The 15941-nt window shown below is 41.0% G+C and overlaps 1 protein-coding gene across 14 annotated transcripts in view; it reads right to left on the bottom strand.

The window, feature by feature from the left end:
* ADARB1 (adenosine deaminase RNA specific B1) overlaps positions 1-15941 on the bottom strand; it is a 56367-nt gene that overhangs the window by 28230 nt on the left and 12196 nt on the right. For 8 of the 14 annotated variants that reach the window (XM_083628975.1, XM_083628978.1, XM_083628986.1 and 5 more), the window contains exons 2-4: positions 12430-12501; positions 9484-9519; positions 5298-5371 (exon numbers count right to left, since the gene is read on the bottom strand). In XM_083628975.1, coding sequence (XP_083485101.1) covers positions 5298-5325 — 28 coding nt within the window. In that variant the 5' untranslated portion in view covers positions 5326-5371; positions 9484-9519; positions 12430-12501. Of the gene's footprint in view, positions 1-152; positions 1063-1321; positions 2195-5297; positions 5372-9463; positions 9520-12429; positions 12502-15941 lie in introns of all 14 variants that reach the window. The other 6 variants (XM_083628983.1, XM_083628985.1, XM_083628988.1 and 3 more) reach the window with 3 other exon arrangements.

The raw sequence follows: 15941 nt of genomic DNA, 5'->3' as shown, positions 1-15941 counted from the left end.
GCCTGAACTAATCAGAACTTGTTTTAAACTACAGTCTAAACCAGGATATTTTGAAAATAAACGCTACAAAGTCCTTCTGCCAGCCATGCAAGAGGAGAAGGAAGCTCAGACGCATTCCAATTTGTGCACCTAGGGCTAAAGTATGGTTTAGCATTATGTGCACCACAGCCCTGTCTGTGGTTAGCTGAGTAAGGGAAACTGAAAGTAAAGGCTCCCAAAGTCCTCTTCCCAGCCCATGCGCAGAGTGCTCCATGGTGAAACGTTACATCTGAATGCAGTGAATATGTGGAAGGCAAACTGGGTGAACATGTTCTCTAAAGACATTGAGGAAGCAAGAACATGGCGGAAAGCCAAGTCTCTAACACTGAGTGCTCACAGGCATTTGACACCTGCATGCGTGGAAGTCCCTTCACCTTGATTCTGAATGTGCAACTGCCAGAGGGCAGACCAGAAGACAGTGGCATGCTGGAGCAGGGCCAACCTCATGTGCTGGGTGGATGTTTGAGGCAGGTTATTGAAACACCCTTAAATTCATATCCCTGAATATACAGTGGGCATCTTTCTTATAAACCCACTATCATGTAGCAGGTAAACATATTCTAAGTAAATAGTATTTATGACATTTACATTTCTAAACACGAATCCCAACATACGCAGTGGAGTTCTCTGTTATAATCTCACTGTCATGTAATGTGCAAAGGTGTTCCATTTACAGATTGTGTAGTGGACTTGAAGATAAGATAGATCTATCTATTTGTAACTTTCAGCATCCATCTGAAGGTACAAACCTGGGGGGATGGAACAGTAAAATAGGGTCTTTAAAAACCCCAGCCTCCACCCCAACCCCATGGACACAAAGGTGCTGTAGAAGGATGCACACAGACATGTGGGAGAGGGTACTTTTCTTTCAGCTCAATTCTCCCACCCCATGATTGCTTCGGCCGTGGAGGGGGGCCTCCCTTCACCACCAAAGTTGGGCCCAAGCCCACTGCAATAATCAATTATTGGAATCCACCCCACCCCCCAGAAAACCAATTCTCATACCTTGTTCATCAGCAATTACTGTATTTTTTGCTCCATAAGACTCACTTTTCCCCTCCTAAAAAGTAAGGGGAAATGTGTGTGCGTCTTATGGAGCAAATGCAGGCTGCGCAGCAATCCCAGAAGCCAGAACAGCAAGAGGGACTGCTGCTTTCGCTGCGCAGCGATCCCTCTTGCTGTTCTGGCTTCTGGGATTCAGAATTTTTTTTTTCTTGTTTTCCTCCTCCAAAAACTAGGTGCGTCTTGTGGTCTGGTGTGTCTTATAGAGCGAAACAGTAACGGTATATGCCATTTCCTATTGGAACCCCCTGCTGTTACAAACCGCTGCTCAGCCACAGTCACATATAAAGCTACTAAATAAATAAACAAGACACTACTTTGAAGCAGGTAGATGGAATATGTAAACTTCAAATTCTAAAAGGCTAGAATTCCAACTGTCCTACTAACCAACTAGGCACCTTATCATAAATACAGGCAATCTTCATTTTGCGCGGGGCTATGTTCCAGATCCCCGCGCGTGTCGGCGGGGCCCGCGTAAAGCGTTCTGCCCCTGTCCCGTCCTCATTCCACCCTTTTAGTAACGTTTTAGTGACGTTCTAGGGTCACTTCTGGGTTGGGCTCCGTGCATGTGTGAGCGATTGCGTGTCAGTCGGGAGTTGCCTGTATTAAACATAAAACTTTTCAAGAGCTGTATATTCAGAATGCAAAAAAAAAAGGTTATTGGGGGCAGTAAACTTATTTGACTATATCTGACTATATTAAAATACTTAACTGAACATTACATTAGATTGACATAATACTTTTAAACACTGATGCCTTGGTAGTAATAAAGAAATTCATTTTTCTAAACACTTTGTTACAAATGGCAAGCTTCTTTAAACATGCCAAACATGAAGCAATACAATTAAACATAAAATAAATTCTACTTTGCCGAAGAACCCCACCCAATCTCAGATGCCTAAAACATATTCACACCTTTGAGGAGGCATGATTGAGATTCAAAATTTGCTGCTCTGGAAAGTATATTTAAATTTGTGTTAAATCCTACAATTAAAAGCACACAGACACCACTTCACCCAGTTGACAAAGTTGATGGAACAGTTATTAAATTTTCATTTATAACATCCTCCAGCAAAAGCTCGATAAGTTACTCCTTTCGGTGCTCAAAATAACAGAAAATTAAAAGAGAGTGGATAGAAACATACAGGTTAAAAAGAGAAGAAATAAATGTAAAATAGTGGCAAATAAAATGAAAGGAATCTATAGTTTTTCATATTTTTAAGAACTATTTCCTTTGAAACACATTCTGTTATATCTTAAATTTTACCTCAAATTGAAAATTTTATATGTGTACAGACATAGCCTTTTCAGAGCAGTTACATCTACACAAAATGCTATTAAGCACACGGTTGATATTATTTGCAACATAGCAATAGCAGCAGATCAGTCATGCAGATTTATTCCACCTTGATGGATGTATTTAAGACTGATGTGTAAGGTGAATATCCTAGAGACACACATTTGCGAGTAACCTCCCCCTTCAAGCATACATGACCGGAACCAGATTAACAAGCAATTCAGTTCCTTAGAGAAATTTATAAAATAGATTGTTCAAGATGCAGGCTTTTCGTTAACCAGTCTTGAAATGATGAAGACAGAACATTCACAAAAAGGGACAGTCCTTGAAAGAAGCTAAGGAACATAAATACCCAGCCTGTTGAAATATTTGCTCTTGAAAATCATTTTCCAATTAAGCATAAACTTCCATTTGAAAACTGTAAATTCAAACATGATAGGTTTCAGTTTTTTTAAGTCCACTGCTCCTTTTCTTTCTTATTAAGTGCTGAGGCTTTCAAAAATGCTTAGCCGCACACTTTCTTTCCAAAAAGGAGCTTTTGTGAATTTTTGGCCATTTGATTTGCAACCAGGGCAAAATTAATTGCCAGAGCTCTAGTGTCAAATCACTAAAATGACAGCATAACTGTATGATGTTTTCAAACAGTTCATGTGGGTTTTGGGGGGTACACCCCATCCTACACACTTCCTCTTTCTTTATGAATTATTGTTAGGGCCTTTAGATCCTTAAATAGAAGATAAGGGATTTGCAAAATGTGGTACTGAATTAATTAAATCAGGAGCAGTCTATGAAAATGTCATATAAATGGAGATAGTCATTTTAAAAACACAAAGTGTGGGAAATACTTTTGGTATTTCTCATTTCATCAACTCAAGAGCAATATGCATAACATCCACATCATCCACAGTCTTCAATCATACAAAGATGTGATTCCTTATGTATTCAATGACCAAGATGCGAAGAGCTATTGAGCAGAAATGCCTAGCAAGATTTTTACTTTTATATTTAGAACAGTTAGCATCTAGTCATAGAATCGCAGAATTGTTCTCTTCACTTTGGTGTACCATGTGTACAAGGCACAGGCTGCAAACTCCCTGGGTTTGTAGAATTAATTGTGTGGTTCTTTGGATCTTCATCAGTATATTTTTGCTCTCTCTTGTATTGTACAGACAAATAAAATGCAAAAAGGGGAATTATCGCCCCAAGAGAATGACTCAGGCTGGAGATAGACAATAGGCTTTTTCAGAAAGTCAAAAATGGCATGGTGGAGGCAGGATTGCTATGGTATAAACAATTGTGCAACATTTGTTGGTGGCAGAAAGAGGTATACAATTTCCGGAGAGGTTATCCTGTTAGACTCTTGCAGAAAAAACAATGAGTCTTGTGGCACCTTAAGGATCAACCAATTTACTATGGCATGACCTTTTGTGGAGGGCAATCCACTTCATCAGATGAATGAAGTACATATATGATAAAACGCTGACACCCTGCTCCAGCGCCACCAAATAGGGTAGCTCACTGGCAACAGGCACACATTCATGTTAATTGCCACTACCTGCTTGTCACCTAAGCCAGGGCTTGCGGGAGTCCTACTGACATATGGAGTCTACTCAGAAGTAGGGAACTCCCCTCCCAATCTCCCATCCACTTTAGCCCAGTAACACATCTCAAACAGCAAAGCAACATGGGGGAACAGTACTTGAGTGTTCAGAAACCCGTACGGCCAACAAATCAAAAGGAGTATAATACACTATATGAGAATATTGGTCTATCAAAAACTGGGCAAACCAAGCCATGTGTTAAACATGCTTTCCTTCTTTTTCACATATGCTCATCTGTATCAGCCTTCTCCAACCTGGAAGGCTGATATACACCAGAAGCAAGGGAGGTGCCTGACCTATGGTTGCATCTATGCCATACTTCCACAAGAAGGAAAATGCTAGCTAAAATGTTCCCAGAATAAAAAGAGACAAACAATCATGACATTAATCACAGCTGTTGAAAAGTGCTAGGGTCTTTAAAATGGCTAAAACCAGCCAAAAAACCAAAGGGGTATAAAAACCCACCTCGTGATCCCAAATGATACTGAAAATATGGTGTTACTGAAGTCTGGCTGGTTTCACAAAACCATTGAAGGTGCACATTTTAATTACGTGCCCAGGCATTGAGTACAAATACTTTAGCACTTAGTAGTAAAGGCAGATAAGAAGGGATCATTAACCCTAATACTTTTGGCAGGAAATTCACATATACATCCATGAAAAATTGCTACCTTGTCTGCTGTGGTAGGTAAGCAGGAACCAGGTATCAATGCACATTACCCAGGAGCATGTATTCTAACGGTAGTGAAGATCTGCTATGACATCAGTCCTACAGCCAATATTCTTAGATATTCTAGAAACTGCATTTTAAAGTGAAAACTGACTTAGAGGAACGGAGGATGAAAGTTAGGAAGGTCAACAATAAAACAAAAAGGTGTGACTCAGTGACCACAGAAATTTAAGCAAGACTATGCACATCTATTCAAAAGTAAACCACATCAAATACAGTTAGGCTTACTCTCAGGAAACTGTGTCTAGGACTACCACCTTGGGCTTAACTTAGTGGGGCTTAGCTCTGAGTAAACATGCATACCGTTGGGCCTGCACACCCACTGAAGACAACAGCTCCTATGCACATGAAGAATTTAAAACTCATTAATTTCAGTAGTAATTCAGTATTCTTTTTCCAGGGCTGTGCAAATTATTATAACATAATTCTTTCCATAGAATAAAAGTAGGGAACTCCTCTGAATGTCAGGTGGGATTAGAAGCAAAAGATGACTGACTTGAAAAGGGCAAGCACTAAGCAGCTGCAGAAACAGTAATGGGTTTAGCACTGTATAACATGAACATCTTACTCATATTCTCTTCATCATCTATGTCCATTGTGAAAAAGTTCTTCAGCCTCTAGACTGGTGTAGAGAGTTTCCTTCTGGAAGACAAAATGTGGAATCTTAGTTATCTGTATATTTTGAATGTTTCAGCTTGCATGATTAAGATGTCTGAGAATTAGACCAAAGTAGCTAATTTTCCAATTTACCTCTGACCTGTTTTTATCCAGCTTGAAGAATTTATTATGTATCCCACACTTTCTTAAAAACAAGGGGTAGGGGTTTTTTTTACATGAGATTTCCCCATTTTTATCCTAATAAAAGCTCTGAGGTAGAAACTCAGAGGGGATTTGAACTCAGAGACTTCTGGCAGAACATTATAACCATTAAGGAAGGGGCAGCTAACCATCTCCAGGCCAAGGCCACAATGAACCACAGCCAGCTTTCTGGAGGCTGAAGTGGGGGTGGCAATAATGGCTGTTAGCTGCCTTCTAAAAGGGGATGCACTGGAACTGTGATGGGATGGTGAGCTGCTTGTGCGTAAAATCCTGATCCCTCAGCGTTTGGCTAAGTTCCCAAACCTCTGTCTGTGATGGAGCTCCTTAAGCATGGCTCCATCAATCGCTCGTTGAATCGGACAGTGGGCGTTTACGGAACTTCTTCCAGCATAAAAGCTCCTTAACGGAAACGCGTCTTCTGGACTCTCGGCGTGACAGTTTCCGCCGAGGAGTGGGTGTCCCTACGGGAGGTCCTGAAACCTCCCCACTGTTCTCGCTTGAAGTGTCTCTGAGCCCTCCCTCCGACTCACTTTCCCTTGGAACTCCACTTCTCCCCCTGCTGGTCCCCTCCTCCGCTGAGTGGTCTCTCTCACCCTCCATGAGCCCTTTCACCTCCTTCGTCTCAGATGACAGTTCCCTGACAGGAACTGTCATATATATAGCCACAGGTTAGCAACTCCTACACTACACCAAGCAGATTGCATGATCAGCCCAGAGCTGCACTGCCTTCCTTGCTCCTGCTTTCCTAATTCTTTGTTGAGCCAGTGCCAGGGCCACTGCTGCCAAATGTGTGACTTTTGAATCTCTGAATCTACCGATCATTATCTGATATTGAAAAATACATGCATTAAAGACAATTAGCAATATATCACATCCATACCGGGTACTTTCTTGTCATACGCGGCAAGATGCCAACTATGCCTATCCTTGGTTGCTTAGAACAGTATTGTTATTGTATTTTCAATAAAGTGCAGCTAAAGAAAAACAGTCCATTCGCAGAGGTTATTACAAAGCATACATAGCTTGATACACAGAAGAGATAGGCTTAGAATCACATAAAGGCATGGTAAGCCTAAGAGAAAAAAGAGAAATTATGCTTTGCTATGGTGCTATGAAATTGTTACTATTGTGGGAAATTTAATGCTGACAAATATAACTGTACATAGACTGCCATTAACCAGGGGGTTAAGAACTGTAAGGCCTTTATAGTCTTGAGCAGGCTGCAAGGCTCTGATTGGTTGAGAACCTTCTTCTCTCCAGGGGGAGAAATAAAAAGGTCAATTTGCCTTTTTCAAGTAGTAGACTCCCAGTCTGGAAGGACAGGGGTGTCTGCTGTGCACACACATAAAGCATCCTCATGCAAATTTCTGTATTTTGTTCCTGTGTCTATATTTCACACAGCATTGAAAAAAGTAAATCTTTTTATGCTCAAGTAAAAGACTGGTCTGATTATTAGTGAAAAGGGGAGAGGCAGGGTAGCAAATCCCAGGTGCCCAGATAGGATTCCAAATAGGCTTAACAGCCTTATTCCCTGCTCTATTGCTATGCAAACTATTAAACTCTACTGCAAAAGGCTTTAAAGAGAGTCGAGCCTCACAGATTTGAATGTAGGTCCATTCAAAGTTATCTAAGGATGTCCAGTGAAATGAGTGCTGCAGAGGTTTTTGATTGCTGACAAATTTTTACTACACTTAGTATCCTATGGACAGAGTCACTTATATGATGCCCCAGCATAAAGTCTACTTTATATGTTGCAAAGAAAGTGATTTAATCTTGTTGCCAAGGGAGCAGATAAAACTTTTTCAGCCTGACTGACTACTGACCTAATTCTGCAGCCTCTCATTCAAACTGTGCTCAGAATCGTTTCTGCTTAAGAATAGCAACCCTGAGTGTCTAGGGGGCAACATGACTAAAACATTACTTATCTTTACAGTCGAAAGCTCTTCTGTAGCTTGCCCCTTACACTTATAAAATGTATTTTCTTATACTACCTATGCTAGTTAAAGGTAAAAGTAAAGGGAGCCCTGACCATTAGGTCCAGTCATGGCCGACTCTGGGATTGAGGCGCTCATCTCGCTTTATTGGCCGAGGGAGCTGGTGTACAGCTTCCGGGTCATGTGGCCAGCATGACTAAGCCGCTTCTGGCGAACTAGAGCAGCACATGGAAACGCCGTTTACCTTCCCACTGGAGCAGTACCTATTTATCTACTTGTACTTCGTGCTTTCGAACTGCTAGGTTGGCAGGAACCTATGCTAGTTAGTTGAGATAATTAGTTGAGGTAATTGCAGTTCCAGTGTCTAATTGCATCAAAAGTTATATTGTTGTTAAAATGGTTGAATTGCTTACTGATTATGATTTCTGTTGCCTTTTCCATCTATGAGGTCACCACATTTTACATCCCAACATAACAGTTTCATGATTCTTATTTATAGCTAACCATGAGCCTCAGCACGCCAAGGCAACCTTAAATGGATTTTAAAAACACCGTGCTAGATGATAAATGACAGCACTGAGCTCTATAAAGATATGTCAAACATTAAGTAAACAAAATATGCACAGTACTCTTTAAAAATTTATGGGTGGTATTCATTTACTTAGAGTAGACAAAATGAAATTAATGGGCCTAACTTAGTCATGTTCATTCATTTCAATGTATCTATTCTGAGTAAAACTTAGTTGAATGCAATCCTATGCCTATTTAAATAGGAATCACTAAAAAAGCATTTTTATCAACATAAAAAAGCATAATGTGTCTTTAGAGTAGAAGGAGGATTTCTTATGTATGTTTTGGAATAGATACCCCTTGGAGAGTCACAAAGCTATTTCGCATAGTTAAATAATAATAATATTTGCTACACCATTACACAATAGTTAATGAACAATGGTATGACCGGCAACTCATATTCTGCTATTTTATAAATCTCATTTTTGTCATTTTCTCTCCATGAAAATCCAGCATGGAACACTTCCAGGAAAGTCAGGGTCTTCTGGTTAACAGGCTACCTGATGACTACATGAGACTAGCATAGGATTCTGGAACTAAGGATGGATGAACGTGCCAATTTCTGTTTCTCTTAGTTTCTAGTTTTTCCAATCTTAATTTCAGTTCTCCACATTTCCACAACAGCCTGCAATTTCTTTATTTTTTTTGGGGGGGGGGGGTGATGAAATCCTCATGAAAATTCATCAGCATTTTAGTGTAGATTTAAGAAGACAAGAATAGCCAATGGCCCATCTAGTGCAGCATCCTGTTCTCACAGTGGCCAATGAGATGCCTGTGGGAAACGCAGGAGCCCTCTCCACTTCCTCCTTTCCAGCAACTGGCATTCAGAAGCACTGCTGCCTCCAACTGTGGAGGCAGAGAATAGCCATCCTGGCTAGTAGCCATTGATAGTCCTCTCCTCGTTAATTTCTCTTAAAATACACATTTCTGCAAAGCAATTTTCCCTAATACAATGTGTTTTGGTATATTATTTTCACTAATATATGCACAAGTTACCCTAATATATACATTTTGTACACATTACTTGGCTTGAGAGCTGCACTGAAAAATTCAGAAAAGTGCCCTTTTCAAAGCTGGGCTGAGTTTTGGTTTGTTTTTTGTTTCAGAAAGTGTGAATTTGGTAAGTTTGCTTTTAAATGTAAACTGAATCCAATTTATTCCCAATCCCTGTTTGTAAGTGTGGTTCCTCAAAATGGTTGCTTGGTGAGACCAGAATCCATGTATACATGATAAGTTATTCTGCCTAATGACAGGGACACATAACATAATTATACAGCACAAGACTAACCCTAGAAACTGTCAGTAATGATGCCAAATCTGGTTTCCAAACCTATCTACCAGGAGTGCAAACTCACTGCTGGGAAAGGAGAAACTACTATAGAATCTTATCATCATTTAAAGAAGTTCTTACCTGTCCTAATGGTTGCTTACCTTCTCTGAGTATAAATGCCCACACAGGTCTTCAACCTAGTAAGAAATACAATACTTTTAGAATCTAAAGAAGAATGCAACACAAATTGAATGAATGAAAGAGGCACAGTCAAGTTTGTGTGATTATATAGGGTTGCCATACATCTGGACATATCCGGAATACTGCAACCGCAAGCAGTGTCTCGTTGGAAATTGGCAGAAAATCTGGACATATGGCAGCCCATGTTGGCAGTGTTGTTTTTGCCAACAACTTTGGCCAAAAAAAGCAACAAAAAACTCAACAACTTTTCTGTCCGGATTTTCACTTTCTGAAATATGGCAACCCTAGATTATTTTCATGCTAATGCATTACTTAAGTATTTAGTCTTTAGAAGCAGGTATTTGGTAGCATGACAGGCATGGCGGGGGAGGGGGAGAGAAGAGTTCTATGATCTCTAGTCTGTTGCTGCTGGATAATGGAAGAGCGGTTCTTTTATTACAGAAACTGTGTCCCAACACCACAATTTGTAGCTTGCCCCGCATTAGACTAAAAAGGAGGCCATGCATCCTCTTTAATGAAGACTCAGGTGCATCATCTTCCCTCCTCTTATGGAACCCACAGCTCAGATCTCATGGACACGACAAACCTGAGTTGCACCACTTCATTCTTACATCATTAAATATGCTTCCATACACAAATATTTCCTGCATACAGAAAGCTACCATAGCAGAGAAAAGGCTGAGCTAGCACTCTTTTTCCTGGTATACTAGCTTTGTATCCAAGATTATCATAGTACTTTCAATATATTTTTATTAAGACCCATCAAAATACCACAAAACTGTGAGCAAATTCCAGTTTTCCAGGACTCTTTATCAAGCCATATGTTGAACAAAGAAACTGGGTGGGCAGAGGGAGATAAAGTATGGGGTTTTTATTCCCAAGTCAGCAGTTCTTAAGGTGGGGTCATGTAAACATAACTGGATTTTATTTTAAAAACAGAAAACATTCACTGCAGTCATAGAATCAGAGTTGGAAGGGACCCAAAGGGTCATTTAGACTGACCCCCTGCATTGCAAACATTAGAAGTTGAAATTATACATATGCACTGACTTTCCCCCTATATCTGGGGTGTTCTGTATAATCTGTAGGTGCACAGTATCCTTGGGCTGCCAGAGACCAACTTGGACAGTCAACAAAACTGCACCAGCATAAGGCCTTGACCCATGTTGGTGGCACCCTACTTGCTTCTCTTCAGTCTGGGCCTTACTAGATGGTGGGGAGGGGAAGAGGCTGGCCTCTGAAGACATGAGCTGTGAGCTGCATGTTCTGAGCTAGCTTTTCTCACTAATTCCCAATAAAACTTTTAAACAGTAAGGCTAGTTACTCCTTTGCAGCTTAAACAAGCACAAAGGGGAAAGTGGAAAGAGCTCAGCTTGAATGATATACCGTACTGGCCCAAATAATAATAATAATATAATAATAATTTATTATTTGTACCCCGCCCATCTGGCTGGGTTTCCCCAGCCACTCTGGGCGGCTTCCATAGAAAACCAAAAATACACTAAAATATCACAGATTTAAAACTTCCCTGAACAGGGCTGCCTTAAGATGTCTTCTGAATGTCAGGTAGTTATTTATCGCTTTGACATCCGATGGGAGGGCGTTCCACAGGGCAGGCGCCACTACCGAGAAGGCCCTCTGCCTGGTTCCCTGTAGCTTTGCTTCTCGCAATGAGGGAACCGCCAGAAGGCCCTCAGCGCTGGACCTCAGCATCCGGGCAGAACGATGGGGGTGGAGACGCTCCTTCAGGTATACTGAAGACGCACCCCAAATAAGCCACACCTTTAAAATTGAAGGGGGGGGGAGACAATTCCCTGGCTGCTGTTGGCCTTCCCCTCCTCCCCCCACGGCTCCAGGGGAAGCTTGAGAGCGGTGAGCAGGCTGCGCACCGTTGCCCCGCGCTCCTGGGCTGCTCTTGGGGAGGGAAGCTACCGGCAAAGCGTTGCAACTCCCCCCCCCCCCAGAAAGCAGCCTGGGAGAATGGGGCAACAGCGCGCAGCCCACCCATTGCCTCCAAGCCTCCCCAGAGCCATTGGGGGAAAGGAATATAAGTTGCACTCTAACTTTTCGCTGTCAGAATTTGGAGAAAAAGTGAAGCTTTTATTCGGGCCAATACGGTATTACCTGTAAAGGGAAATGGAAGGATAAAGAAAGCAAAACATATGCAACCAATTACGCATCTCTCCGTCTTTGTCTTTGTCTCTCAGTGGAAGACTATCCAATACAAATTACCATCCCATCCCCCCAAAAAACGAAACCGAGAGCAAGCTTGTTTGTGCAGGTTGAGAACAGACACATTCTCTTGCCCAACAAACTGTTGGACTGTGTCTGTCTCTCTTCTAGGAAATATGGGTGATAAAGTTAATGGAGAAGCAGGCAGGCCCACAGGGTTTCCAGAGGAGCAGCCATGTTAGATTGTCACAACAAAAAAGGAGGAGGATCTTTTGTTATAGCAGAAGCTTTTGTGGACTAGAATCCACCGTAAGATGCATGAAGTTGTCCGCAGCTGGCAAAGGAGCTTACATTTGTCTCTACAGTGAGGTGTGTACCTAACATGACAATTCATGCTCCTAATGAAATAGACAGTCCACAAAAGTTTATGCCATAATAAATTTGTTAGTTTTAAAGATGCCACCTGACTCGTTATTTTGTTCATTCTGCTCTCCTCTACAAAGCCCCTGGTTCTACTGCTTAAAATAAAGGTTTGGGGTTTTTTTAAACATCATAAAAAGTACAGTCATACCTTGGCTCTCGAACGGAATCCGTTCCGGAAGTCCATTCAACTTCCAAAAACGTTCGAAAACCAAGGAGCAGCTTCTGATTGGCTGCAGGAGCTTCCTGCACTCAATCAGAAGCCCTATCAGACGTTCGGGTTCCAAATAACATTTGCAAATGGCAACACTCACTTTGCGGTTTGCGGTGTTCAGGAGCCAAAACGTTCGAGTCACAAGGCGTTTGACAAACAAGGTATCACTGGACTGTAAAGGGAAACAAAAGGGGGGGGGGTTCAAATATATATCATTTGTAGCCAGAAGATGGTGCTGCTGTTGCAGTAAAAATCACCCACGTGATTCAGACCTGTCAAAGAATAGAGCACTGTACTACATTGGTAGAAAAGGGGAATGTAAATGCCTTACGGGTCAACGAGACCGCCTTTACACTTGTGCATAAAATTCTAATAGTCATCTTAATTAACTACTAGAAACAAAAGGAATAGCCAAATCCAAATCTTCTTTAACCCAAATCCATCAATTATACAAAAACAAAAATCACTCAGAGCATGATTTAAAACAGCACAACCAACCTTACACATTACATAGTACTATTAAACAGCAGCATATTACAAAGAAGTGAAATGCTACATTTATAACTTAACTCAAACCCCATGTTATCTGGCTTTATTCCCTCCCCACTTCCATGGTCCTGAATTTTGCTGGGCCATTCCATTTTTTAATAGAACTAGGACAAGGAAGCTGGCAGGATCAAATACGCTCCTAATACGTCAGCAGAAAGACCAGCAGGTCCCCTTCCTCCCCAACCCCTATAATAGTTCCAGTGGTGTACAGAGCTCAAAAACTTGCCACAGTTCAAGAAAAGAAACAGCTCTGTGAGTGCAAAGGAATGCATACTTGGAGCAGTGTATTTTTGTGATTAACCATGTGTCAATCATCACAATTTTATATTAAGGAGGGATTTAAAAATACAAATACAGTGCTGAAAGGACACAAAACCCTAGAGAAATACCTTGAATGCTTTCACACAAAACTGTGCATGAGTTTGAGGGAGGCCCTCACCCATCACCCATCTCTGGTTGCCCTTCTCCTTCCTCCCACCATTCCATCCTTGCTCTCCAAAGATAACATTACTTTGCTCATCCTTAAGGCTGGTAAAATGAGGAAACACCTATCTGCCACCAACACACAGTGTACCTGAACCCATGGTTCTAGATTAGAAAGCAGCAAAGCATGCTTTCCATGCTTCTTCTCAGCGCAGCTAGCAAAACAAAAACAGATCTGTTCTAAGTCTGGCATAACAGCAGCATGACAGTTTCCATGTGCCTCTTTCTCTGCCTCCCTTTTGACTTAAACAGGCTGCAGCACTTAAGATAAAAAGGGGAAACACAATGAGCAGTCAAAAAGGCAGCATCTAGATATCCTTCCCTCCCACCCTTTGCTCTGCAATTCAAGTGCTCCTCCAGCTGCACACCAAAGGGATTTCTCCCACATTTAAGATTCAGAGATTATATTGTTATCCTGAGCTGCCGCCCACAAACTAAAAAACAGCAAACCAATTTTAATAACATTTTTATATGTCAAAAACAGAAGCAGTCAACTGGTCGCTCATCAGCTTTATCTGATCCCCAAGCAATTTTATCTGGTCCCTGATGTTCCTACTATACAGGGCCAAAAAAAAGCATTTTATGGCTTGAAGCAAAGGATCAAATAGTGCTTCCTTTCTGCCCATTCCTCTGCCATACAACCCACACATTTTGACCTGATAAAGCTCTTCCTAACAAGTTGATGCAGAATGTGCACTCTGGAAATCCACCAAAACCCATTTCCTTATTATTAAAATCTGATCCTGGTGGATCATAATACAACGTCCAACTAGTCCTGTGCCAATCATGAAAATGCAAGTGCAAGTTACGTCCCACCCAGGCAGAAGCAGCCAAACTCCAAACTCCTGCTTCCCATCCTCCCACCCTATGGAGAGAGCCATGGTGGCTGCTTCAGTGGGTGTGATCTGGCATCACTGTGTATATTGTGATGCAGAAGGCTGTTCTGGATAAATACCCTGATATCACTGGATGCCTCTGTGTCTGTATGGCAAATGTATGTACCAAATGTATGGCAAATGGGTACCATTGCTGACAGTCCCTGATTGGCAGCCTGTGGCAGAGATGAAGATGCACCTCTTTGCCCTGGCCTTTGAAGGAATATTTTTTTTTTTTGAAGGAATATATATATATATATTTGGCCTCTGAAGGAATAGTGACCCTATTCTTATGGTTGTAAATTGTTTTAACTCATTTTAATATTATATTTTCATATTGCTGTAATCCCAGACTTTATGGTGAAGTAAGGATTAAAAATCCTACTATTGTGTTACTAATAAAAATTCAATCAGACTGATTGTTCACCATTTTGTTAAGTGCATGTGTTTTAAAGTATTTCCCCCCTCCTATCTCAAGCTAAGCTGACATAGGATCTGGAAGACTTGCTGCTAACATATAGGTAGTGCACCTGCGAAAAGTTCAGGATTCCTCAGCCCCAATACATAAAGATAATGTTCAGGAGCAAAAACCCATTCTGAGTTGAAGACAGCTATTTTTCAAAGGCTATGTTACAAATAATATTTGTTTCATCTTGTTGCTTTATTTTTCCACTGAGATTACTGAATCATTACTGGATAGTTTATTGAAAGAAAATTCACAAATAAGAGTTTGAAAGATATTTTAACAGTGCAGTTCTAAACATATGTACTGAAAAGGTAGTGCCACTCATTCAAAAAGGCTTACTCCCAAGTAAATGAACACAGCCTAACCACTTAAAATGGATTAAAACATAAACTGATCATCTTCACTCATTTTTACAGGCTTCACCCTTTGCATGAAATATGCTTTCTATTTAGGCCATGCACCCAAAATTTTGACCAATAAAATTATAAAAGAACAGCCATTGCCTCATCTAATTTCTATTTCTTTTCACAGGATTCAGGTAATGCAGCAAAAATAATGTCTCATTGGACTCAAATACCATGCTGGTACATTGTCACTTCTCTGTGGTTTATATATCTAATAAATTTGTTCCACGGTCAAATAGCTCTTATTGTTAGAAAGTTCTTCCTAATGTTTAGTCTGAATCTCCTTTCTTATAATTTGAAGCCATTGGTTCGGGTCCTACCCTCCAGAGAAGCAGAAAACAATCTTGCTCCATCTTCCATGTGACAGCGCTTGAGATGTTGGAAGATGGCTCTTATATCTCCTCTCCTCTTTTTCAGGCTAAACATACCCAGTTCCTTCTACTATTCCTCATAAGGCTTGGTTTCCAGAACCTTTACCATCTTGGTCACCCTCCTCTGCATGTCAATATCCTTCTTAAAATGTCTCTTTTTTATTTCTGTCCTCCCATATTGACAAAACTTGTCTTAATGTAATATTGAGGGGAGGGAATATAAATGCATATGTCCTCAATATGCATTTGTCATCTTCCACGCCATGACTTTCACTCAGCTAAACACTATGCCGGTGGCTTCTGATCTAACTTGTTTGGACAAACCAAAATTTACAAATTGCGGCATCTAACAAATGAGCAACCCTGCCCACCTGTAAACTTTGGCATGGCAGGGATGGGGAAATAAGAATTTGGTCTGCACCTGAAAAGTTTCTCCACCCGATTTAAATACTCAGCTGGCATCC

Source organism: Podarcis filfolensis (genome assembly GCF_964270895.1).
Source record: "Podarcis filfolensis genome assembly, chromosome: 1".
In the NCBI taxonomy this organism is placed as follows: Eukaryota; Metazoa; Chordata; class Lepidosauria; order Squamata; family Lacertidae; genus Podarcis; species Podarcis filfolensis.
The sequence above is the reverse complement of the archived record's forward strand: the minus strand, read 5'-3'. Positions and strand labels throughout refer to the sequence as shown.